Source organism: Ictidomys tridecemlineatus, chromosome 12 (genome assembly GCF_052094955.1).
Source record: "Ictidomys tridecemlineatus isolate mIctTri1 chromosome 12, mIctTri1.hap1, whole genome shotgun sequence".
Classification (NCBI taxonomy): domain Eukaryota; kingdom Metazoa; phylum Chordata; class Mammalia; order Rodentia; family Sciuridae; genus Ictidomys; species Ictidomys tridecemlineatus.
In genome coordinates this window covers 90,560,353-90,585,578 of record NC_135488.1, presented here as the reverse complement: position 1 = coordinate 90,585,578, position 25,226 = coordinate 90,560,353, and the positions used below count along the sequence as shown (strand labels likewise).

The 25,226-nt window shown below is 34.8% G+C and overlaps 1 protein-coding gene across 13 annotated transcripts in view; it reads right to left on the bottom strand.

Annotated features, from left to right (window-relative positions):
• Map4k3 (mitogen-activated protein kinase kinase kinase kinase 3) overlaps positions 1-25,226 on the bottom strand; it is a 178,123-nt gene that overhangs the window by 73,899 nt on the left and 78,998 nt on the right. For 12 of the 13 annotated variants that reach the window (XR_013429042.1, XM_078029316.1, XM_078029313.1 and 9 more), the window contains exons 3-6: positions 17,875-17,965; positions 6,994-7,058; positions 683-738; positions 95-142 (exon numbers count right to left, since the gene is read on the bottom strand). Coding sequence is in view for 12 of the 13 variants with exons in the window: in XM_078029316.1 (XP_077885442.1) it covers positions 95-142; positions 683-738; positions 6,994-7,058; positions 17,875-17,965 (260 nt within the window). In the remaining variant the exon portion in view is untranslated. Of the gene's footprint in view, positions 1-94; positions 143-682; positions 739-6,993; positions 7,059-17,874; positions 17,966-21,565; positions 21,621-25,226 lie in introns of all 13 variants that reach the window. The other variant, XM_078029315.1, reaches the window with a different exon arrangement.

The following is a 25,226-nucleotide window of genomic DNA, read 5'->3' as shown; positions in this document are numbered from 1 at the left end:
AACAATCAAACATAAAAACCAATTTTGCTCAATAATTTGATCAGAGTATTTAAAAATGAAGAGCAGGTTATTAGGTTAAAAATAGAATGTATACCTTAATATCTCTGTGCATTTTTCCTTTACTGTGAAGATAATATAATCCCTGGAATTTTGAAAAACAGAAATGTGATCAAGATTTTATCACAGAGTATAATTTTGGATTTTAAGTGATTAAATAAGTAGTAATCTCTGTATATTATTTACTACTTACAGAAAGTCTACCAGTTATCTTTAACTTATGAAATATCTTAGAAGACAAAGAATAAAGAAAATGAGAAAGGTAAATAAAGTTTAACTGGAACCAATGATTTTTCTAAGACAGTTTTCAGTAAACTTTATAAATAATTTGAAATAATTTTCTTAATCCAATTAGCATCAAAATGAATACTGAGTCCCATGGCAGTGCTTAATTTTCAAGCCTTTCTTTAGTACTAGAAGGAAATAAAAAACAACAAATTCATAGTGCTTGAATTTTAGGTTATATCATCACATTTAGGCTTTACAATATTTACTTGAAATATAATAAATTTATCACAATTAAAAAATGTTTTGCCAAACTAGACTATTTCATCCTTACTTTATCAGATGATGCCCAATAAACATTTAAGTTAATCAAGAGTATTCTAATTAGTATCTGATTTACCTGTAGTGTTTCTCTGCTTACATATGCAATCTGCAGTTCTGAGAGAGGGCCAGTTACTGTAACAGAAGAAAATTAATATTAATAAGATTAATCGATACACGTTTTTTCAGTAAGTGACAAAGTCTTACAAATTCCATTGAGCAACAAAATTAAGATGCATAAAAGGTGCCAATAAGATGTGAGCTCCATGAAGGCAGAGTTTTTGTTTTCTTTTAGTCTGATTTGCTCGTTGCCGTATCTCCAGTGTTCAGAATAGTGCCTGCACAGAAGAGTGGCTCCCTGTTTATGGAATGAATGGTCACTGAGACTGATAACATTTTCATTGTAATATCTTGTTAATTGAATGTCACCTTCTAAATGTTAAAAGAATACCAAGAGGTTTAGCTAGTTTTTATATTAAAAGGGTTTTTTTTGTTGTTGTTGTTGTTGTAGTTGAGTGTAAAATGTATTATGGTTAATTTTTTAAATCAATATTTTCCCTAAAAGTGTTAACTTTGTAGTAATAAAATTAATATATGTTCACTATAAGAGTTTCAATCAGTAGAGCAGTTTGTAAAGCAAAGGCCTCTTTCTTATCCAAATATTACTCAATAATAAACAATACCAATAAGTTTGGTCTATAACCTACAAGATGATCTTTTTTTCCCCAAAGCTATAAATTGAACCTAGGGCCTCACGCAGGCCAGGAAAGTACTTCACCACTCAGATTAGCCCCTTGTAGTTTTATTTTGAGACAGGGTGGCACTAAATTGCCTGAGCTGGCACAGAACTTGTGATCTTCCTGCTTCAGCCTCCCAAGGAGCTGGGTTATGTGTGTGTCATTGTGCAGGGCTCCAGATGCTTTTATGCAGAAACATCTTTTTAAAAAATATATATATATATTAATTTTTTTTAGTTGTAGTTGAACACAACATCTTTATTTTATTTATTTATGTTTATGTGCTGCTGAATATTGAACGCAGGGCCTCGAACACTGGAGGTGAGCGCTCTACCCCTGAGCCACAACCCCAGCCTGAGACATCTTAATAATACACGATCTATAACTTACAAAGGAGTTACATTCTGGTAAACTCATTCTAAGTTGAAAACATCCTAAGTAAAAAATGTATTCAATGCAATTACTTATGAACACCACAGTTTAGTGATACAGTACACAGTGGAGAGCAAGTGGTTTACTCTTGTGATTGCATGGCTAACTGGAAACTGTGGCTGACTACTGCTGCCCACCAAAGCAAGAATATATACAGTACAGTATATATCACTAGTTTGGGAAGAAGTCAAAATTCAACAGTTTTCTCTCAATGTGTATGGCTTTCTCATCATTGTAAAGTCAAAAAATTGTAAGTCAAATCATTGAAAATCAAGGGTGATCTATATGTGTATATTGCACACATCAGCAAAGATGGCACTGCATTATACACACCATTTTGAAACCTGCCCTTATTTCACTTACCAACATTATCTATGTCTCAAGAATATCTTTTCTACATATATGTATATATGTATGCATGTGTGTGTGTGCATATATATATGGCCTAATTTTATCATAGTATTTCCTGTGTCTTAATCAGCTATGGTTTAAACATGTGTCCCTTCAAGATTCATGTTGAAATAATCTTCAGTATAAAGGTATTAAGAAATGGGACACTGAAGGTGACTAAGCCACCAGGGGTTCTTGCTTATGAATGGGATTCAAAGCACTGTTCAACCCTACTTTGCCCTTCTACCCAGACACCTAGACAGTGCCATCTATCAGGGCAAGACTTCACCAGACATGGAACCTAGTGGCACCTTGATCTTGGATTTCTCAGCCTCTAGGACTATGAGAGAAATAAATTTCTATTGTTTATAAATGATCCACTGTCAGGTATTCTGTTATAGCAGCACAGATGGACTGAGACAGGTATAGCCAGTGTTGAAGACATCTAGTTAATTTCTCTTTTTTTGCTATTAAAATTACTTTAGAATACAGAAACACATTGGGTGAGAGACACTACTCCAAAAATTTAGTTAAATCCCAATGATGGAATCCTCTGCTAGATGGTTAACTCACATAAATGTAACTTTATAGTTTTATAAACATGTTTAGAATAGCTGTGGATTTTATAGGAAAGAGAAATCTATTTCACTTAGATTCTTTTGAGGACACATCTAGACTTACATGTCTGAAAAAAAATCATATAATTAATTTCTGTGACTTCTAAGCTCACTCACTTTCAGTAAGAGGCCTCCTTGAGACTTGTTTCTACAATATGACAAACACAATAACCTGAAAATAAAACCCAGAGAAAACTTTCTTTTCTTTTTCTTCTTTTTTTTTTTTTTTGAGAGAGAGAGAGAGAGAGAGAGAGAGAGAGAGAGAGAGAGAGAGAGAGAGAGAGAGAGAGAATGAATTTTAATATTTATTTTTTAGTTTTCGGCAGACACAACATCTTTATTTGTATGTGGTGCTGAGGATAGAACCCGGGCCGCACGCATGCCAGGCGAGTGCACTACGGCTTGAGCCACATCCCCAGCCCCAGAGAAAAACTTTTTAAGATAACCTTTCAAAGGCTTAGGTGAGATCAAGAACGGTACGAGACTTTTTCAGAAGCCACAAACAAAAAGGAAAAGAAAATTAAGTAAAACTGTGAGAGAATAGTCTAGCTATGACTTCAGGGACAGCCTGTATTAACTAAATCATTAAACTTATAATTTAGTTTAATCCTCTATCCGGGCACAGAAGACAAGGCAGAGTCACAACAAAAACCCACAAAAGGCCAGGGCCCTCAAAGGACCACATTCTCATTAAAACAACAGACAAGTACAGGAGACGAGTAGGGATTCTGGCTGTCATGGCAGGGACCTGGATAGGAGGAAAAATGTCATCACAGGCCTGTTCACCCATGGTTAAGGTTCAAATACATACTGAAAACAATGAGCTCCTGAGGTTCCAGGAAAAAACTCTGGAAAGATGTATACTCTTAGAAGTTATATGGAATTCCCACTGAAAAAGTCCACTAAAGATGACTTCAAAATCTAAAATTATAAAATAAGTGAGAAAGCAATTAACTATAAATGATATAACAGAATGGGAGAAAGTTGTTAAAGGACAATATTAAAGAGAAAATAATTCAGCAGAAAAATAGAGAAAGCTTACCATGCCGGAGCAGAAAAGAGTCTAATGTTGACTACAGTTCACAGAAAAGTTAAAGGAGAGAAGAAGCTTGTAGGGAAGAAAACATAAATTCAAAACATGCATCTTCCTATGATGGTTGAATACAACTCTATGAACTCCTTGACATTTCCTCTTGCAAGAGTTGAAACTTGATTCCCTTCCTGAGCCTGGGCTGCACTTATTTGACTTATTTCTGAATAACAGAATACAAAGAACAATGCAACAGAAGCAACAGTGTGCGACTTCTGAGACTATGTCATAAAAGGCTTTGCAGTCTCCTTCTTGTTCTCTCTATACTCACTTGTCCAGGGGATGCCACATCATGGCCACACAAGTGCTGTGGGGTAAGATCCACATGGGGAGGAACTGCCTGCCAATAGCCAGCAAGGACTAGAAGCCTCTGCCAATAATCAAGTAAATGCACCATCCTGAAAAAAATCCTCCTGCCCTAGTCAGTCTCATGCGAAACCATGAGTTACAAGCACCCAAATGACCCACAGAAACGCTGTAAAAGCTGTCAAACTTTGGGTCATTTGTCATAAACCAACAGATAACAAAAATACTTTCCCATTTAAGACGACTTAAATTTTTTAAGAAATTATATGGAATAAAGATAGAATTAAAGGGCAGTAAAATAAAATATTAAAATTGGCTTAGTGCAAAAATAATGTGGCAAAAAAAAAACAGGTTTGAAAACCCCAAAACAGTTGATCTTTGCAAAATGACAGATCAAAATATGTGTTTAATTTTGTCTTATACACCTGCAAAAAACCCCAACAAAAACCTCATAAGCACTAGGGTTTTGAAAAGGAAGAAATTTCTCTTATACCAAATACAGAAATCCAGAATATTACACTTCTCCTAATGTAATGAAAATGTGATAAGGAGGAGAGGAGAGATACAGAAACAAATGAAGAAACATGTCCTATGTGACGACATAAATTTACAGCATTATTGACTGCTCATAGAGCAATGTACACTGCTGTGAAGTAATCCCTTGTGGCAATGTATACTACTTTTTGACCAACCCTTTGGTGCAGAACAAAAGAGTGAACACAGAAAAAGAATGTGTGGTTTTGTAAAAGCATGTGAATTCCCAGTATGCATGTTTGAGAATATCCAAGATACCATGAAACTATTGTTTTTTTCCACTAATCCAGTTGTTGATCAGTGTAAACAAGAGACACAGAAAATGCAATGTGTATCTAACTGAAATTCCAGAAAAAATAGCAGAGACCAGGGGAGAAAATATTTGAAGAGATAATAATTGAAAATTGTCAGATCTAATGAAAGAACTAAGTTCTCAGAAGTACATGAAGTCCTAAGTAAAAAAAGTAAAAGTAAACCCACACTTAGACACAAGAAACACTAGAAATGAAGAGAAAAAAATTTAAAAGCAAGAAGAGAAGAGCAGAGATTTCTGCCAAGGATTAATAAACAGAAACACATAAGGTCCCAAAAATTAAAGAAGCTAGAAGATAACTGTCTAAAATCTTCAAAAGGCTGAAGGAAAATACTTGCTAATAACAATGTTATGCCCACTTAAACTATCTGTTGAAAGTTAGGGACTGGGAAGAGCTGGTGAGGCAAATTGGCCAAATAGTATTTTTACATTGTGTGCATGTATTAATATGTAACAACAAATCACACCATTATGTACAACTCTAATGTATCAATAAAAAATATGGGGGTGGGGGAGAGCTGAGGCAGACATTGGAAGAGTTGACCATTAAGATCTTGCTGAAAAAAACCTTAAGAAAAAAAAATTTAACCAGCAAGTTGGTGAAACAACAGTAGAGAAATTAATCCACATTAAGACAAAGAAGGGGGAATAGCTTTTTTATTTAGAGTATACGGAAATCACAAGCTTCTAGAAATACTGTTTGTTCTGCAATGTAAATTAATGTCAACTCTCTTTCGTTTATCTCTAAATCTTTGAAATCAAAATGCCACTCATAAAAAAGAAAAAATGTTCAAACATTTTAAAGAACAATCATAAAAATATAATAAAAATATCCTTAGAAAATAAATATTTCTTCATAAAGAAGAAACATTCCTGGGCTCTTCAGGCTCCCTATACACATTCCCAGATAAACAAGAGTGCTCTCCTGAGTCACGAGTCACACCTCCCTGTGGCTACACAGTGGTTTCACCCCCTATAACATGCTTCCTATTCTTTCTACTCAAAGATTATTTATTGTTTCAGGACCAACTTAAGGCCCATTTTTCTCATGAAGTTTTTGATTTCAGAGAATTCGTCATTTCCTTCTTCCTAGTTCAATTATGGTTAGTAGTACATTGAGACCCTATTATATAAAAGAGAGGAAAAAAAAACCATGTACACTATTTTGTCAATTTATGTCAAGCAAAACCAACCTACACCAAGAAGACACAGTGAAATACAAAAATATTTAAAAAATAAACAGTAAAATCCCTATTCAAATGGTCTTTTACCATCTGCATTATTAAAATTAGCCTCTTCAATCACTTAAGAGACCCCACACTGGGAAACATAGGCCCACATTCTATATGAAAAAAATGAGATCTTTATTTTCCCCAAGATTGCTTGAATTAAGATACTATTTTATTTCACATTAAATCAAAAAGTACCCCTTTTTGAATGGAGTAAGTCTATTTCACAGTCTGTGACAAGAAACTGACACAATCAGGGTAGAAAAAGACAATAAATGCTGCTTATTTTACTTTACAAGTCTCCTTCATAAATGCCATTAATCTCAATGAAAAATGTTTTAATCACTTTGGAATTTGTCAGACTTTGATCCTAAGAGAATAAACATTTAATTGATGCTACCAAAACACAGGAGAGCCAACACTTATTTATCTATTGGATGTTCTACTGGTTTGGTATGTCTCAAGTCTTCTACATTTGTACAAGGCCCTGAGTTCAAAATTTTGAACTAAAAATAATGTGCCTTCTTCAAAACTAGAAAATAATTTAAATGCATATAACCTTCCAACTTATAAAGTAAATACTCCTTTCATTCATATATATCTTAAATACCTGTGTATGTGCCCAATCAACATACTGATAAGACATAGCTCTTTCCCTAATACAATATTGATATTTGAATTTGTAACCATCTATGTTAAGAAATTCTACTTCATACCTATAAAAATATAACTTTGGTCTCACCATGATAAATATCCTGTAAAGAACCACCTCCACAAAATTCCATGCAAATCCATAGTTTATCTCGCCTGCAAAGAGAAAAGAGGCATGTGTCAGATCTTCATAATTAAAACTGTCCATAATAATAAGTCTCCTAAAGTTGTAAACCTTGGGAAAATCACATAAATGCAATGTGCTATCTTTGACCTATCTTTAAGATGCAATGTGCTATCTTTAACCTGAGCTAATTAACCTCAATGAGTAAATGATAATGTTGCTATAATTCAACCCACGGTTTTACTTTTAATTTTTTTTATTGTTGATGCACCTTTATTTTATTTATTTAAATGTGGTATTAAGAATCGAACCCAATACCTCACACATGCTAGGCAAGTGCTCTACCACTAAGCTACAACTCCAGCCCCCAGAGGTTTTAATATTTAAAATACACCTGGATATAAAGCTATCAACAGGCATATCCACACAAAGAGATATCCCTCTGGTTAAAAACCTCCCCTCCCTGACAGTCTATATGCATTTACCTACATTCATCATAGAAAATGACAATACATCTTTTTTTTTTTTTGGTGGTGCTAGGGATTGAACCCAGGGCCTTGTGAATGCTAGGCAAGCACTCTACCAACTGAGCTATATCCCTAGACCAAGAAAAATGACAGCATTCTCATCAATAGGCAAAATGTAGTTAACATCACATCCAGATTCAACAATGATCTTCCCAAAATAATCTGTTCAAATTGATCCTTGTCTTTCTATAGCATTTGTCTCTCAGACTCACATTCTAAGTTATAATCATATAGTAATAGGGGAAATAATTAGGATTGACTTATGTAGCTTATTCCTTTGTTTCATCACTCTTTACTTAAACTGCCCTTGAAAATGTACCACTTTCAGGGGCAGAGATGGAATAAAAAGTCTCTGAACTCAGCAAGCGCTGTCTAATGCAAAAGAAAGCTTCTACTTTAATAACATATCTGTCTTTCTCTCCAATGCCTTCATGGTGCCTAGAATATCCACCAAATGAATATTTTTCCATAAATGAACCAATGCATGAGTGACTGAAAGAATAAACAAATCATTTAGATTAGGAGTCAGCAAAATACCAACAATGGACTAAATCTGGTCTGCTGCCTGATTCTATACAGTTTTGGAACTGGGGATTGAACTCAGGGCCACTCAACCACCGAGACACATCCTCAGCTCCATTTTGTGTTTAGAGACAGGATCTCGCTAAGTTGCTTAGGGCCTCACTTTTGTTGAGGCTGACTTTGAACCTGTGATCCTCCTGCCTCAGCCTTGAGCTGCTAGGATTACAGGTGTGTGCCATTGTGTACTACTTTGTATACAACCAGAGAGATATGAAAAATTGTTCTCTATATGTGTAATAAAAATTATAATGCATTCTGTTGTCTCATATAAATTTTAAAAAATAATAAAAAATATTTTTAAATGGTTGGGGAAAAAAATCAAAAGAAGAACATTTCTTGACATGACAATTTTAAGAAATTCACATTTTGGTGCCCACAAACAGTCTAGGCTGCTTTCACAGCAAAACACCAGGAGAGCTATGATGGAGATCATGTGGCTCATAGAGCCTAAAATATTTACTATATGACTCTTCAGAGAAAAAGTCTGCTGAACTTTGATTTGATTAATGAATAATCTAGGCATGTATTAAGTTCGGTAAAAACCCAAAGATGAAAATGCCCAGGAAAATCAAGAGAAGGTTTTGGGAGGAGATTACAATTGGATTGGATCTTGAGAATAAAGTAGGAATTCACCAGAGAATTACAGGGAAGGAATCTATGCAAAAGAATGAAAACTTGAAAGATGTCACATATAAAAGACTAGATAATTTAATGTGAGTTGAACAAAGGCTGTCAGAAAGGATAAGGGTCAGAAATGAGCTAGAATAGGCTGAGGTCACATTGTGAAATGCTTGATTTGTAGACTCTGCCATATAGTTATCTTCTTCTGGTCTCCTATTTGTCAATCTCTCTAAAAATGTGGTACACAAAAACAAGTGCTACTCTCAGTTTTGCATGAACAGTGTATTAAAATCTAGAGTTGCTGAAATGCTTGCAGGGGGTCAGATATGGTGATGAAGGTTGGATTAGCCAGACCTAAGAGGTGACCTAACATGGCTGGGTGTGGTGGTCTATGCAGCATACAGCAAGGGAACACAAAATATATGAGTGCAAAGGTCAGCTAACTGTAGAATGTGGAGTACAAGGTGCCATGTACCTAGAAGGTAAAGCTGAAGAGATTAAAGCCTAAAAAATATACATCTAAAGTGATATAAGATCTGTAATTCACAGGTGGACCATGTCCAATGAAATGGAGTCATTATAGCTGACATAAAAATTTACTGTTGGCAGTTTCTAATATGGCAAACATCAAGAGATATGACCCACATAAACATGAGCCATCTGAAAGGAGGCCTGCCTTAAGAATGCTGAATGGAGGTCTGGGGCTGGCAGACATGTGTTTTATCCAAAAGGAAGAATGTACTTGTGACTAGTGGTTGCTACACTAAAGTTTAAATCCCCCAGACTACCAATTATCGGCTTTATTTGAACACTCTACTTCTATTAACTTGGCTGAGGACTGTCTTCAATTTCTTGAAGCAACTAAACTGAACTGCTGATTTATAGTTTGTAGTTAACTGAAAAATCTTTTCTATATAAACAGCAGTCAGATCAGTTTTCTTTCCAGCTTCTTATTTGTATATCTGCTTCACAGAAACTAAGGACAGGACTTGTCTTTATTTGTTAAAATCTCATCCTATTAAAAAAAAGGGGGGGGAGTTCTGACTCATATCCCTTTGCTTCTGACATGCTCTTATTAGTTCTGGTAGTATATGACTGAAATATGCTTCGGCACAGACATTGTGATACATGTTTACATCATGTTTGATCCATGCCTTTGTGGCAGTGAGTTAACACTGTTAAGTATCCTAATTGGACACCCCCACCACCACCCACCCACACACACTATAACTCTCTTACTATGCAGATGACTTCCAATCTGGCAGGCCCATCAACCAATATGCTTTGGGATAATACTCCAGCTCCAAGCTGGTATCTGGAATGCAGTATTCTATAGCCTGGCCTCTTTAGCTGAATCCTCTCTAGAGTACTGGTTCTCAGTGTGGTCTGGGGTACTCTGAGACCCAGGGGAATAGAAAGGTCAAAACTGTTTCATAATGATACTAAGAAATCGTGCTCCCTTTATACTTTCTCTTATGAGAGTGCAGTGGAGTTTCACAGGAGCTGAAGTATGATGATGTCATCTCTGACTGCAGTATGTGCTTATGGATTAAGTTTTAAAATTTTTCTGTCTTAATTTCTAAATATGGTAAATGTCAGAAGATATAATGAACATAAATAAAAGCTCTTTGAGATACTTAAAAAAAGCAGGCTGAATGACTGTCTTGGGGTCTGCTCAAGATTAAATGAGATAACATGTAAATTACATAGTAAAGAACTTGGAATACTGCATAAATGCAAGTTGCTTTCTATTCCTGCTGTAAGTTGTCTTATAGTATACTTATGTAAGTTGTCTTAAATTGCTCCATGAACTCAATGAAGATAAAAATAAATAAAATTATTTTTCTTTTTTAAGAAAAAAGATAAGTGAGATGGGATTGAGCTAACATGATTTTTCATCGAATTCATGCTAATCACTTCTTTCTTATAAGTACTAATTATCTGATTAAAAACTCATCCTAGATGTTGGCTGGGGAATGATGACAGACATCAAATTTGATAGCCTGTAATTTTCTATAAATCACCTTTTCCCCTCCTTTGAAAATTGGTTGCTGCTGATATCTAATCTCTGACACCTCTTCTATTTGTCAAAAGACATTCACTGATAGTGGATGTCACAATCACATTTGCTACAGTTTCAGTATAATGAGATACAATTTATATAAATCTAAAAACTTAAATTCACTTGAAGTGTCTAGTTGTTCTATAATTATCTCCTCACACATCCTATGCTTCAATTCCATCTTAATAATGCTTTCCTAATTTCCAGTTTGAAAACAATTCTCCTTGGTAGAGAAAATGAACACCATAAAGGAGTTTTCTGCTTATTTCTTAAATATTTTACAATTAAATAGTTTTACACTAAAAATTAGTTTCTGTTCTCTCTCCACTTGCTTAAATATACAGTTTTCTATTCATTCTATGTAAAATAACTTTCCAGCTTACAGAAAGGGGGGAAAATCACAATTACATATTACTACTTACTAGTTTATTTTTTAAGATACTTAAAATATTTTATCTTCATAACATTCTATTTAGATGAAGTCTGAAAATACTTAAATGATCAGAATCTATTAGAAAGATGACTCCATCTGTTCTAGGAATGTCTCTATTGTGACAATAAGTCTGCTTTTGCATTTGGTCACTCACAAGCCATCTATTTAAACGGGAGAGAACTTTAAGTCAATCTGTCTGTTTTATGCAGGAGAACAAATTAAAATCTTTGTCCCTCTGTATCTGAATTCGAATAAAATTAACCACTTAGGTAAATCTTCAATGTAACTATTAATTTCCTGACCCAACAAATCTCTAGAATTCTTTTTTTTTTTTTAAACATATCTTTCTTACAAAGAACAGAAAACTAAGTACAGGTGTGCAGGGAAGGGAGTCTACTTCTAACCTTCAGTTCCATGTTTCTTAAAGCACACAAGGACCAAACTTCTAATAGCTATCTCATTGATCTAGAAGTCCTATTTCTAAAACACATTTTTAAATTTTCTTACATTGTGAAACTCAATACAGACTTAAAACTGACTGAACAAACTAAACATGATTTGTTAAATTTTCCCTTGAAAACAGCAAAGTTTAAAAAGTAAAACAAAATGACCAAGAACACTAGGAATCAGCAATTGTGTATGTCTGCCAGAAACTGGCTTACCAAATTCACTTGAAGTGTCTATCTTACACACTGAGTCCCCTGGTCCCTGTCCTATACTGTGTTTTTTCTTGCTGACTAAGGTACTCACCAGTGGCTACTCCACTATATTTACCAAAATAATCCAACTTCTACCTAAAACATCAGTATAAAAAAATAAGAGAAAAGTTCACTATGTAACAGATATTTTAACACAGGATTAACTATTTAACTGTGAGCCAAATTTAAAAATGTTTTGGTTCAGCCTGGTAACGAGTGCCTATAACTCCAGTAACTTGGGAGGCTGAGGCAGGAGGATGGCAAATTTGAGGTCAGCCTTATTAGTAAGCAAGATCCTATCCTGAAATTTAAAAAGGGATGAAGATGTAGCTCAGCAGTAGAGCACCCAAGGCTCAGTCCCCAGGACCAAAACAAAAATAAAAACAAAACAAAATGTTTGGTTTATTTCTAAACAGACATATAAAACTTTACTGCATTTCAAAAAGATATAAGTAACTAACGGTGCTTCCCTTCTCTCAGAGAGGCAGCTCTGCCCTTAGGGGATACAAAGTGACCTAATTCTTTGTAATTATACCTAACAACCCTCAATATAGCCTAAAAATATTTTCTAAAGCCCTAATTCTCTCAAAACCTCAAAGAACAGATAGTAGCAGAAAACTGATGAAATTCATATATAGTATCTCAATTTAGCTAGTAGTATTGTGCTGATGTTACTTTCTTGGTTTTGACAAATGGACCTTAGTTGTAGACGTTAATATTAAGGAAAGGTGAATAGTGGATATACACAGAGAACTGTACTATTTCTGCAACTTTTCTGTAAATCTAAAATATTTCAAAATTAAAAATTTCCTTCAAAAAAGGTAACTGAGCCAGGCACAGTGGTACACATCTGGAACCTCAGTGACTTGCCAGAATTTTGTTACCTGCATACTCCATGGTATTGATGCTAACAAGTATTGAAATGGCTGTATTCTTCCATAGAATACAGATACAAGGCTAAAAGCCAGTAAGTATTACAACTGAGATGTGAAAGAAGTACAATGAAACATTTCCAGATTAACTCGCAGCTGAAAAACAAGATAAAACCCTTAAAATTAGCTAAATTGCTGAGTCTGTCTGGATATTCTTACAGTGGAGTTGTTGAAACTCATTCACATTAGGTATTAAGATATTACATGTTGACCTATTTATTGCTTTTTGTGCTCAGCCAATGGCCATCATGTAGTTGTAACAGCCCTTAGCATTGCAGTTGCAGGCAAAGAAATAACCCAACTTGACAGGTGTTGGCACATATCTGTAATCTCAGTGACTCCGAAGGCCAAGGCAGGAGGATTACAAGTTTGAGGCCAGCCTCAGCAACTTAGTGAGATGCTATCTCAAAATCTAAAAATAAAAAGGGCTGGGGATATGGCACAGTGACAATCTCTGGGTTCAATCCCTAGTACTCCCCAAATTAATTAAAAACAAACAAAAAATGTAGCTGAGTACAAATAATGACTTAACTGTAAACTTCATTTTTATATTTCAAACATTCAAAAGGCAATTATAAACACATTCCAGTTAAAATTCTACTATTTCCCTTCCCAGTCCTGTCTCTGGTTCTAGGAACAAAACAAACAAACAAAACCACCCAAACCGGGCTATGGTTGTGGCTCAGTGGTAGAGCACTTGCCTGGCATGTGTGAGGCACTGGGTTCGATCCTCAGCACCACATAAAAATAAATAAATAAAATAATGCTATCGTGTCCAAAAAAAAAAAAAAATGTGCTAAAAAAAACCCCACCCAAACCTTCTGGTTTTATATAACTCTAGACCACCATCTCTTTCTTGGATTACTATAACAAAGTACTGTAATAAATTTGACTAAACTCCTATCTCAATCCCTTACCCCAAGTCCAAGTCCATCTTCCATAGAATACATAAACTTCCTGTTAAAATCTTTGAATAAGTTTGCTCAAATCTTCTAGGTCTTTATTAAGGCTTAAAAGGATCCTTTTCATCTAATCTCCCTAGCCTTACCTATTACTGCATCTATACCCACAGGCTCTACTATGAGAATATAAGCCGTCTCCTGATTATTTCATAATTTTTTTTCATGCATGCATTTTCTTTGCCAAAATTTGTGGTTTTCTACAAATATAAATGCTTACCAATCTTTTTTAAAAAAATTTCTTTGAGAAACATTTGGGAAGTACTTTATTCACACAGCTTTCTGACTCCTCTACATCAACAAATCAGACACCCTTAGCACTTTCTGTGCTTTACATCAAAATTATTATTGCAATTAACACATTAGTTGCTTGTGTCTACTTCTCCTAGATTACAAACTGCTTATTAGGTTTGGAAGGATTAGGTTTTACCTATCTTTACAATTTCAGAAACCAATACAGCACTCTGTAGACTAAGCAATATGAAACACTTTGTAAATGGTGGTATAATGGTAATCAATGGCAATAAAATATAATGGTAATATAATATAAATGGTGGTTTGCAAATATTATTCTGAGATAAACTGCACATTTAAACTAGTACTCTTCATTTCAAAGGACTAGCATGTCTGATCTATATAAAACTGTACTATATGAACCTGATTTTTAAGGACCATTTGTTGTTTTTTAACTTGAGTTTGAAGAATTCAAACTTAGGAATGTCTCGATTTTTTTTAGCGTATTCTTAAAAGATATAGCTGGCTAAGAAACACTGAGAAGGAACCTAAAATTAAAATCATCTTTACCTTAAAAGCAATAATTAAGCTCTAATGAGAAAAAGACTAGCTCTGTACTGATTTCTTTTAGAAATGTACAAATATTCAAAGATAACATACATCAAATATATGTGACTACTTATTTTAAATTTTAAATCTCCAGGGAAAACCTCTATCTAGTTTACTTTTTGTTTCTTTGGAGATAGAATCTAACTGTGTTGTCCAGACTGGCTTTGAATTTGTGATCCTCCTGTCTCAGCCTCCTGAATACCTGGGATTATAGGTGGAACTATCGTGTCAACACATCCAGCTCTTATTGTACACTATGATAATGACATTGAAGAGCAGAGCAGGCAGGGTCTTATTGAGAAGAATGCCAGGCACTCTATTCTACAGGAGTTCAGTTTCAGAATCTCTTCAAGAAGTAAACATAGCTACTCTGTTATAAAATGGGCCTCTAGAACTTAATTATAAGCTGATTATCTCTTCAGAAAATTCATGGGTAAGTCTGGCTCCCAGAGGGGCAAGTTTATCAGTGGTCAAATATGATTTGATTTTCTGTCCAAATTTGTTATAATAAGCTGTAACAGAACAACACAGAAGTGGTAATGAAGAGTATTTGTTTTAAAGTGGTCTGTACCAAGACCCCTTAAAAAAGCTGCTTGCTCTTTGTAAAATCACTGGCAATGAGAGAGAATCCAAGAAATCAGGTTTCCTCTGAGACTAAATCTGGCCTTCCTGGGCTAGGCAATATTAGTACCAAAAGGACATTTGCAGAACCAGGCCTAAGTCTCAGTGCCAACAATGAATAGTAAGATTGCCTCAAGGAGTCGTTATTTAGCACTCTACTTTTTCACCTATGAAAAGCATGGGCTGTGTGACAAGATCTCTCAGCTCCAACACCTTACAAGTTTAATCATTACTCCAAATTTGGCTGAGTCTGGACTTTAGTTAGAGAATAGGGGAAGACTCTGTACAGAAGAGTTAGAAAAAGGGAAGATTAACTGCTATTCTATATTATACTATGTTTTGCTTTCCCATCTTATTTTTTTAAGTCAGCAATGCCAATTAGAGAATAAAATCATCTATTTAAACCAGCACTTCCTGATCTTAGACTCTACAGCTCAAAAAGAACATGGTTCTATTGAAAAATATAATCTTAACTTTGTCTGTTTTACTTTGGTTTCTGGGTGATTTTCCTCTTTTTATACTTTAAGACAATAACATGAACACCACGCAGCATCAGTTACATTCTAAGCTTTCGTGGCACTCCACTTATGTACTTATTCACTGACTTCTTCCAGCTATTCCATCATGTAGATAATATCATCTCCATTTTATAAATGAGGAAATCGCTGGCACAGAGTGATTAAATAACTTGCTACATGTCACACCATTAATAAGTGATGAAGGGATGGAAAGGACGGTAGAATGAAACAGACATTATTACCTTGTATTCATGTATGATTACAGTACGGGTGTGACTCTGCACCATGTACAGCCAGAGGAATGAGAAGTTGTGCTCTGCTTGTGTACATTGTGTCAAAATGCATTTTAATGTCATATATAACTAAGTAGAACAAATTTAAAAAAAAAATTTTTTTAAGTGATGAGTCCTGACCCCAAGATCTTAACTAAAGCTCTTAACTATCATATACCTTACTGTCTTCCTGACAAGAAGATTGTGCTCATTTCATTACACCAAGGGTACCATGTAAATGCATGAGGCTATCTTGAAATAATAGGTGAGGTTTTAGCTGTCTCATAGTACTGGAAGATTCAAATCATGTTTGAGAAATTCGCAGATCAACATCCTTGGGGAAACATAAAAATTCTCTTCAAAAGACCAGCTTATCCCTGGGAATAAATAGTTTATAATGCTTCCCCCAATTAAGTCTAGGTAGGTCATTCTGTTAGGACCAATGGCAATAAAACAAGTGTTTTGAAGTGGTAATTTTAAATATGTTGACAGGAATTAATTATTTGCATAATGAAATTAAATGATTTTAAAGAGACTGTTTGAGCTGATGCTGGTTCTTCTGCTCCCTAACATATAAACTGTTAGGATATTGTCCGAACCACTCAACATTAAAGTAGTACTAAATTGGCTTATTAAAGAACCCATCCAAGATGCATAACAGTTATTGACTTATCTCTACGTGAAAAGGGCTAGTGAATTTCCTAAAGTTTCCAATAAGAGACACTCCCCTCCCCCATTGCTATTCACACTTGTGTGGGCACACACACACTTTTAGAGTGGTTAGAACCAAGGACTGAACTGTTGTTAGGGCAGAATTCCCCAGTCTTTCCAACCTGCTATGCTCAGAACAAAAGGAAGAGTGTTTTGCACCTGGTCCTATGAGAATGTGAGCTTGCAGTAAGTTACAACTATAATATACTCCATCAAAGCTGAAGCACTGAAACGTTTTTTGTTTTTGTTAATACATATGAAATACTGTCAATCTTCCTTTTGGAGGGAACTTAAAAATGACTAGATCACAATGTTAAGACTCACAGCTGCATACCAAAGTTAAAACATGATTTAACTCTGAGGGATCCCCTACAGAGTATTGCATGGGAACCTGGCTTAGTCCTGCCAAAGCAATATAATGGCAAATTCATAGTCAGGTAAGTTCACATCAGGACCTAAAAAAATAAGTTGCTGACAGCTACTCAGGAGGATGAGGAAGGAGAATCACAAATTCAAGGCCAGCCTGGGCTCTATCTCAAAACTGAACAAAAACCGCTGGGTGGACACAGTTTAGTGGTATAGTGCCCCTGGGTTCAATCTCCAGTGCCATGCACGTGTGCGTGCCCATTCAGTAGTTAGTGAAATAATTCTAGTTCCTAGTTCTTTGGACAAAATGAAGGAAAGGAATAAAATAATATTCTTGAGGCCAGAAACACAAAAAAACACAAAAATTAAGGTATTGATAAAAACAGGAAGAGATGCTCCTGACTGAATCCTCCTACATCTAGAAGAAAGGGGCAACAGACAGATTCATAGACTAAGCATAAAAGTCAGTTTTTGCCTGTCAACTTCCTCACTGAACTCAAATATAGAAGTTCCAACTCACATGACTGTAATACTGGTTTTAGAATTAATAAGTCATAAATTAAAATTCCATTCATGTGAAAATATCCTATTTTCAAAGCATAAAGGGAACTACAAATCATGGTATTAGAGCTAAGTTTATTTTGTTACATTAATTAGGGGATGGAATTATTATTACTTTTCAAAAGGGAAACAAACAATGTACCTGAGATAGCTTCCAAAATAAGCAACAATATTTGGGTGTTTACAGTCTTTCATCATAATAATTTCTTGCTGCACAACTGCAAAATCTTCTCCTGGAATAAAAAAAAAAGCATGTTGAATATTTAGTAGGCAAGAGAAGCTTCAAAGTGTTCATTTATTTCAAAACATAATATGAAGATAATTATGCATTTAACATAAATAATGAGCTATAAATAAACACAACTCATAAGTTAATGGTATTACTTTTAATGACAATTTCAGTCCTGACTTAAGAGAAAGTATACCACAGTGATTAAAAGTATGATCTCCAGTCCCAGACTTTCTAGATTCAAATTCTAGTTCTGTTCCTTCCTATGCTGTGTGAGCTTGGGCAAATTACTTGGCTTCTCCATGTCAATTTTCTACTCAGTAAAATAACAATGACCTATCTCCCAGGGCTGTTGTCAATGTTAAATGAATTAATACATATAAAATGCTTAGAATAAGCAGACTAATTTCTATATAAGCACTGGCTTATACTTATTACTATTATGCCTAGGACATAATCATCAGTTGTCATTTATCACATTTTCCTTTATTACTAGATAACAGCTAACACTTGTAAAATAAGGAAGTAATTCCTTTTTTATAAGCAGGACCCCTTATACACTAAGTATGTAGATGTATTTCCACAGGCTCTCTGCAGAGCCCAGCAGCCTACACAACAGCAGCAACAGGTTACTGGATGGACCCCCACCCCCACAGGCCTGTCTTGTATTCAGTACTTGTTTCCACTATATCTGAGTCTGGTCAGGAGATTAACAAATGATCTCTCCTATTCCCTCCCTGCCCAGATTCTTTTCAATATGTGACCTGGCAATCCCACAGCAGTGTCACATGCTGTGACTCCTGAATAAACACTTGTCATGGAGAGCAACAGAACTGCAGAGAATGCAAATGTGGTGAACTAGAGACTACAGAAAGAGAACAAATGGAAGTGTTTACACTTAAAACAAAGTGGCCTGGATTACTAATTCAGTTTTCAAGTACTATATTCTATGACTAGCTGGATAAAATGTGTATTAGCAGCAAAGTTTTTTAAGAAAATTAAGAGTGCTTTAGCATTTACTGCTCAAATCATAAGTAAGTTGTTGATGGGTAAACTCTGCAATTTCTGGCCTTGGCATTACCCATTGTAAATGTAACTAAAACAAGAACTAAACAAACCACAAATCATTTGAGCCTGATATCAAAATCCACCTCACTGTCCCAGTTACAAGGGAAGAAGTAATAGAGAACAGATGGTATGTCCAGTTCTTAATTTCTGTAGTGATGTGAACACAAAATTAAAAAGAAAAGAACCCCAAAGAAGAGGGGGAAATTTTTACGTTCTCAAAAATTCAGAGCTAGGATCCTCTTATGAGTTAGTTTCCCACCTTAAGAATTCCTGATTTTCATCATATAAACAAGAAATCCAAGTTAAAAGTTATAAAGTTATAAGGGACTAACACCAATCATCTAGAAGTTCTAAACTTTTGCTTTTTACCCACCCTGAAATTATACTTTTCTGCAATCTAATGGAAGGGCCATCCACAATCAAGGTTGATCTACTCAGTGATCCCAGGACTTCTGATGGTTAGAGGTTGGGAATTTTTTCTAGGGGAAGCCTCAGAGACTTTATTCATCATCACGTAACCTCAAAGGCACCAACCCAGAAGGACTGATTTTTGGAAAGCACTGAGGAGAGACAGGAAAAGGAGGGCATCTAATGATACAACCGAGCCGCTACAGTGGGCCTCACCTACTCTGTAATTCTCCGATACATCCGTACATGACCCAAAACTCCCTGTATCATTTAAGCCACCATGAGCAGGGGTTTCTCTTTACTTACAAGCATCACAATTTGTACATATCACAGCCTTACTATGATCTTTGTACACACTAAAGCCCTTACTATGCTCCATCCATGTCTGCTTGTCCTCACTAGAAGACAAAGCCCTCTAAGACAGGACTGTGCCTGAATTGTCTTTGTATCCTGAGCACCTGAGACAAAACAGAAAGAACTGTTGACTGAATGGATCTACATTACACTTCTGTGAAGGCTCTAAAAGGGGAATATCAGCTTTTGGTTTAATTTTATCTAATTATCAGCATGCTTTATACAATTAATAGACTATTTATTACTCCTTTTGATTTCTACTTCAACTTATGAGAGGCTTTAAGACTTCAAGTACAACTTCTCCCATGAAATGTTGTTGATCCAAAGTGAATAATTTCTTTCCTATCTTATTTGATTATGAAATGGCTAAATTAAATTATTATAGGAGAAAAATTCACACATTCAATTTTAAAGGTAAGTGAAAAATATAAACTTTGGTAGAAAAAAAAGGAAAGAATTTAATATATTAATGTTGATTTAAAGGGGCTGGGGTTGTGGCTCAAGCGGTAGCGCGCTCGCCTGGCATGCGTGCGGCCCGGGTTCGATCCTCAGCACCACATACCAACAAAGATGTTGTGTCCGCCGAGAACTAAAAAATAAATATTAAGAAAAAAAATTCTCTCTCTCTCTCTCTCCTCTCTCACTCTCTCTTTAAAAAAAAAAAAAATGTTGATTTAAAGAACTTTCTTTAAAGCTCATGAGAGACATATTCCAAAGTTGAAAATGAACAAACTTAAGGGGAAAAAAATCCTATCATGCTTAATTGGGACACAAGAGCAAAGATTAAACTAGATAATCTCTAAAAACTTTCCAATTCTAAGAGTATAGAGTTTTTTGATAAAATTTTTAGACTTTAAATAATTCATCTTCCAAAAGATGATCCCCTTCCCTTAATGAAATGGGAACATATGCAAGACTACAAGTAGAGGACATAATGAATGAACTAAGAATTAAGGCAGAAAAATATAAACATTATAATACATGTAATGTTCTTAGAGCATTCATCATACATAATAAGTGTCAATAAATGTTAACTACTTACAGTTAAGAGAAGGAGGCTGAATAATGATTCCCAAAAGTCTTAATGCCTAAAACCTGTGAATGTTATCTTTCATGGCAAAGGGGATTTGCAGTATTAATAAACTGAGGATCCTGGACAGGTAGATTATCCTAAACAACCCAGGTGACAACTGATAGGATTTGCTACACTATAGGCTTTGAAAGACCAATTAAGGAATGCAATTAAGAGTACAGCCCTGTTGACACCTTGTTCTGAACTCAAGAACTTTAAGAAAATAAATGTGTTGTTTCAAGTTACCAAGTTTGCAGTAACATGCTATAGCAGTCATAAGAAATTAATGTGATTATCAACATCATTATTACTGTGGCAAGGACTGGAGATACAGCTTAAGGTAGACCACTTGCCTAGCATGTGTGAGGCCGAGTTCAATTCCCAGTACTGCAAAAACAAACAAACAAGCAAACCTATTATTATTGTGGCAGAGCTGGATAGCCATTCACAAATGATTGGTGCACCCCTCTCCATAGTGTGCAAATTATTGGTAGGAGGCAGTCATCTAGTCAGACACTTCCCAGTCAGTGAGCATGCTCCTGTGCCCAAAAGACTAGTTCTTGCCAAGAGAATTAGAACAAAAGTCATGTGTCTCTTTTTCATTACTTTTTCCCATCATCAGGTTATATAATATTGTGAGTACTCAAGGAAATGCAAATAGTTACTAAGAGGAAAAAAATCCAACTTGGTTTCACAACTTACTTGATGTATGATCTTGGGCAAATTACTTTCTCTGTATATGTGTGTGTTTCTCAACCTACAATGGCAATTACATAATACAAAATAATATGTTACCTATATGTGTGTACAATAAATAGCACATAATAGCAATTACCCACATTCACAACTCCATGCCCCCCTTACTTTGCTTTCTTTTTCTTATCACATCAAACATATTATATGTTTACTGATTTACTGTATGTCTTTCAATAGAGACATTCGATATGAATGCATTACTGAGTTAACCCAGAAATATTAACCAAATGAAGCCCACAAAAGTAAAAATAAGGTGGGACAAATAGTAGGAACACAAGATGCTCACAATTTATAATACATATTATTGTACCTTGGGAGACAAACACATACCTGAAAAAAAAACTATTAAAAAAAATCTTTTAACACTTTAGAATGCATCCAATTAAATTATATACATAAGAATAAGATTTAAAATGTAAGAGCCCTACACAAGTATTTTAAAAGACAAAAACCCTGGGGAAAAAAAAGGAAAACATTTTACTTTTGAGTAAAAGGACTTTTGGTAAAAGAAGGCAAATATCTCATAGATTAATCCCTGAGTTACTACAATCAAAATACCAGTTGAATCTTGAACATAAAAAAAATTCTATCATATTCATCTGGAAAATTAACATGAAGAAACAGTTTTATAACAGATTTTACTTCAAAATATTACAGAAAAATAGATATCAGAGTTGATCTATCCAGAATTTTCGTTTCTTTGATTTTTGCTAGTTGAGTATTAAACGTTCTATGGCCAGAGAAAAGAGAATGAAACAAAATATATCTAAGTTGGGAAGGAAAATGTGTATTTACCTCTGTTCACAGATGACATGTTTAAAACTCTTAAATAGTTTATAAAGAAATTTCTAGAACAAATGAATTCAGCAAGCTAGCTGCAGGATTAAAAAAAAGTCAACACATACAATCAGTTGCATTTATATCCAATAAACAATTTGAAAGGGATTACAACAATCCCAGTTACAAGAGCATCAAAAGAAATAAAATACTTAGTTATAAACTTAACCTTGGAGGCAAAAGACTTGTAGGTGGAAACTATAAAACATTACTGAAAGGAATGAGACATCCTATGTTCATGGACTGAAAGACGATGTAGTCAAGATGTCTATCTAACCCAAAGTAATCTATGGAATCAATGCAATCCCAATCAAAATCTCAAAAACGTTTTTTGCAGAAGTAGAAAAGGCAATCCTAAAATTCACATGGAAACACAAAGGATCCCAAATAGCCAAAATAATCCTGAAAAAAGAACAAAGCTAGAGATCTCATACTTCCTGATTTTAAAACATTTTACAAAGCTACAGTAACCAAAACAATTACGGTACTGGTGTAAAGACAAACACATGACCAATGAAATAGAATAGCCTAGAAATAAACCCCCACATATTCTGTTAAGGTTCTTTTACATGGTGCCAAGATTATACACAAAGAAAGAACATTCTCTTCAACAAATGGTGCTGGGAAAATTGAATATCAACATGTAATGGAATAAAATTGGATACTTCTCTTACATATATAAAAATCAACTCATAATGTTTTAAAAACTTAAGTGCAAGATCTGAAACTATAAAACTCCTTTAGAAAATAAAGGCAAAATAATGCACAACATTGGTCTTGTCAAAAATACAGGCAACAAAAGCAAAAACAGAACAATTGTGACTGCATTAAACTTAAATCTTTGCATAGAAAAAGGAATCATCAGCCAATTGGAAAGGTAACAACCAAATGGAAGAAAATATCTGCAAACACTATATCTGATAAGAGTTTAATATCCAAAATACATGAGGATTTCCTACAACTCAATAGAAGACAACAACCTTAACAATTAAAAATGAACAAGGACGAGGAATATATTAGTTTGATTCAATCATTTCACAACATGTACATATCAAAACATTTTGTTGTAATACCCATAAATATATACAACCTACATTTGTCAATTTTACATTAATAATGCTGGGGATTATTTTCTTACTGAACAAAGAATTTGTCTCTCCAAAAACATTCAAATGGCCAATGTGTATGTGAAAGATGCCAGCATCACTAATCATCAGAGAAATGCAAATCAAAATTATAATGAGAGGGCTGGGACTGTAACAAAGTGGTAGAGCACTTGTCTAGCACATGTGGGGCACTGGGTTTAATCCTCAGCACCAAATAAAAATGAATAAATAAAATAAAGGTCCTATATCCATCTACAACAAAAATAAATAAATAAATGAGATTATAGTGAGAGGGCTAGAGTTGTAGCTCAGTGGTAGAGTACTTGTTAGTATGTCTAAGACACCAGAGAATAAACAAACAAGCAAACAAAAACCATGAAGACTCAGCTCCAACCTGTTAGGATGGCTATGATGAACAAACAAAAAACAGAAAGCAATAAGTGTTGGTGAAGATGCTGATAAATTGGAACTCCTGTGCACTACTGCTGGGAATGTAAAATCATGCAGTTGCTATGGAAAACAGTATAGAAGTTCCTCCAAAATTTAAAAAGCTGAGTGAGCACACCTGTAATTCCTACTGCTGTAATCCCAGTGATTTGGGAGGTTGAGACAGGAGAATCACAAGCTTGGGGTCAGCCTTAGCAACTTAGAAAGAGCCCGTCTCAAAATAAAAAATAAAAGGGGTTGAGGAAGTGGCTCAGTGGTAAAGCATACCTGGGTTCAATCCCCAGTACCATGATGATGATGATGATGAAAAAATAATAATAGCACCATATGATCCAGCAATCCCACTCCTGAGCAGATGCCCAAAAGAACTGTAATCAAAATCTCAAAGAAAGACTTGTGCCCTCTTGTTCATTGCAGCATTATTCATAATATCTAAGAGGCAGAAACAACCCAAATGTCCAACGGTGGATACATGGCTAAAGAATATGTGATATACACATACACACACACAATTCTCTCTTTCTCTCTCTCTCTCTCTCTATATATATATATATCTTCACATATGCACACAATGGAATATTATTCTTTCTTTAAAAAGAGGTCTTATCATATGCTACAACATGAATGGACCTGGAGAATAATATGCTCAACGAAAGGAACCAGTCCTACAAGGACAAATATTGCGTGATTCCACTTACATGAGGTATGTAAAGTAGTCAAACTAACAGAAGAAGAAAGTAGAATGGTCAATGCAGACACAGAGTAGAAGAGGAAACATGGAGTTAGTGTTAAATAAATACAAATTTCAGTAATGAAACATGAAAATGATCTAGAGGTTTACAACATCCATCTTACAGTTAACAACACTGTACTTCAATTTATTAAGATGGTAGGTCTCAAGTTGTATATTTTTACCATGATATTTAAAAAAAAATACCCTATGAATGCTTGCTTTGCATGCACAAAGCCCAGGGTTCAACCCCTAGCACCACAAAACAACAACAAAAACAAACACAATCCTATGGCCAAAGAGAAAAGTTTTGATTTGGACTATGGAAAACAAATAAGGTTTCTTATGCATATGTTGTGGGTATTTCATTCACAAATCTTCAAACTTCTATATTATTTTAAACATAAAGAAGTGGGAACAAATACCTATACTCTTCTTCTTCTTCTTTTTTTAGTTGTAGATGGACAAATACCTTTATTTTATTTAT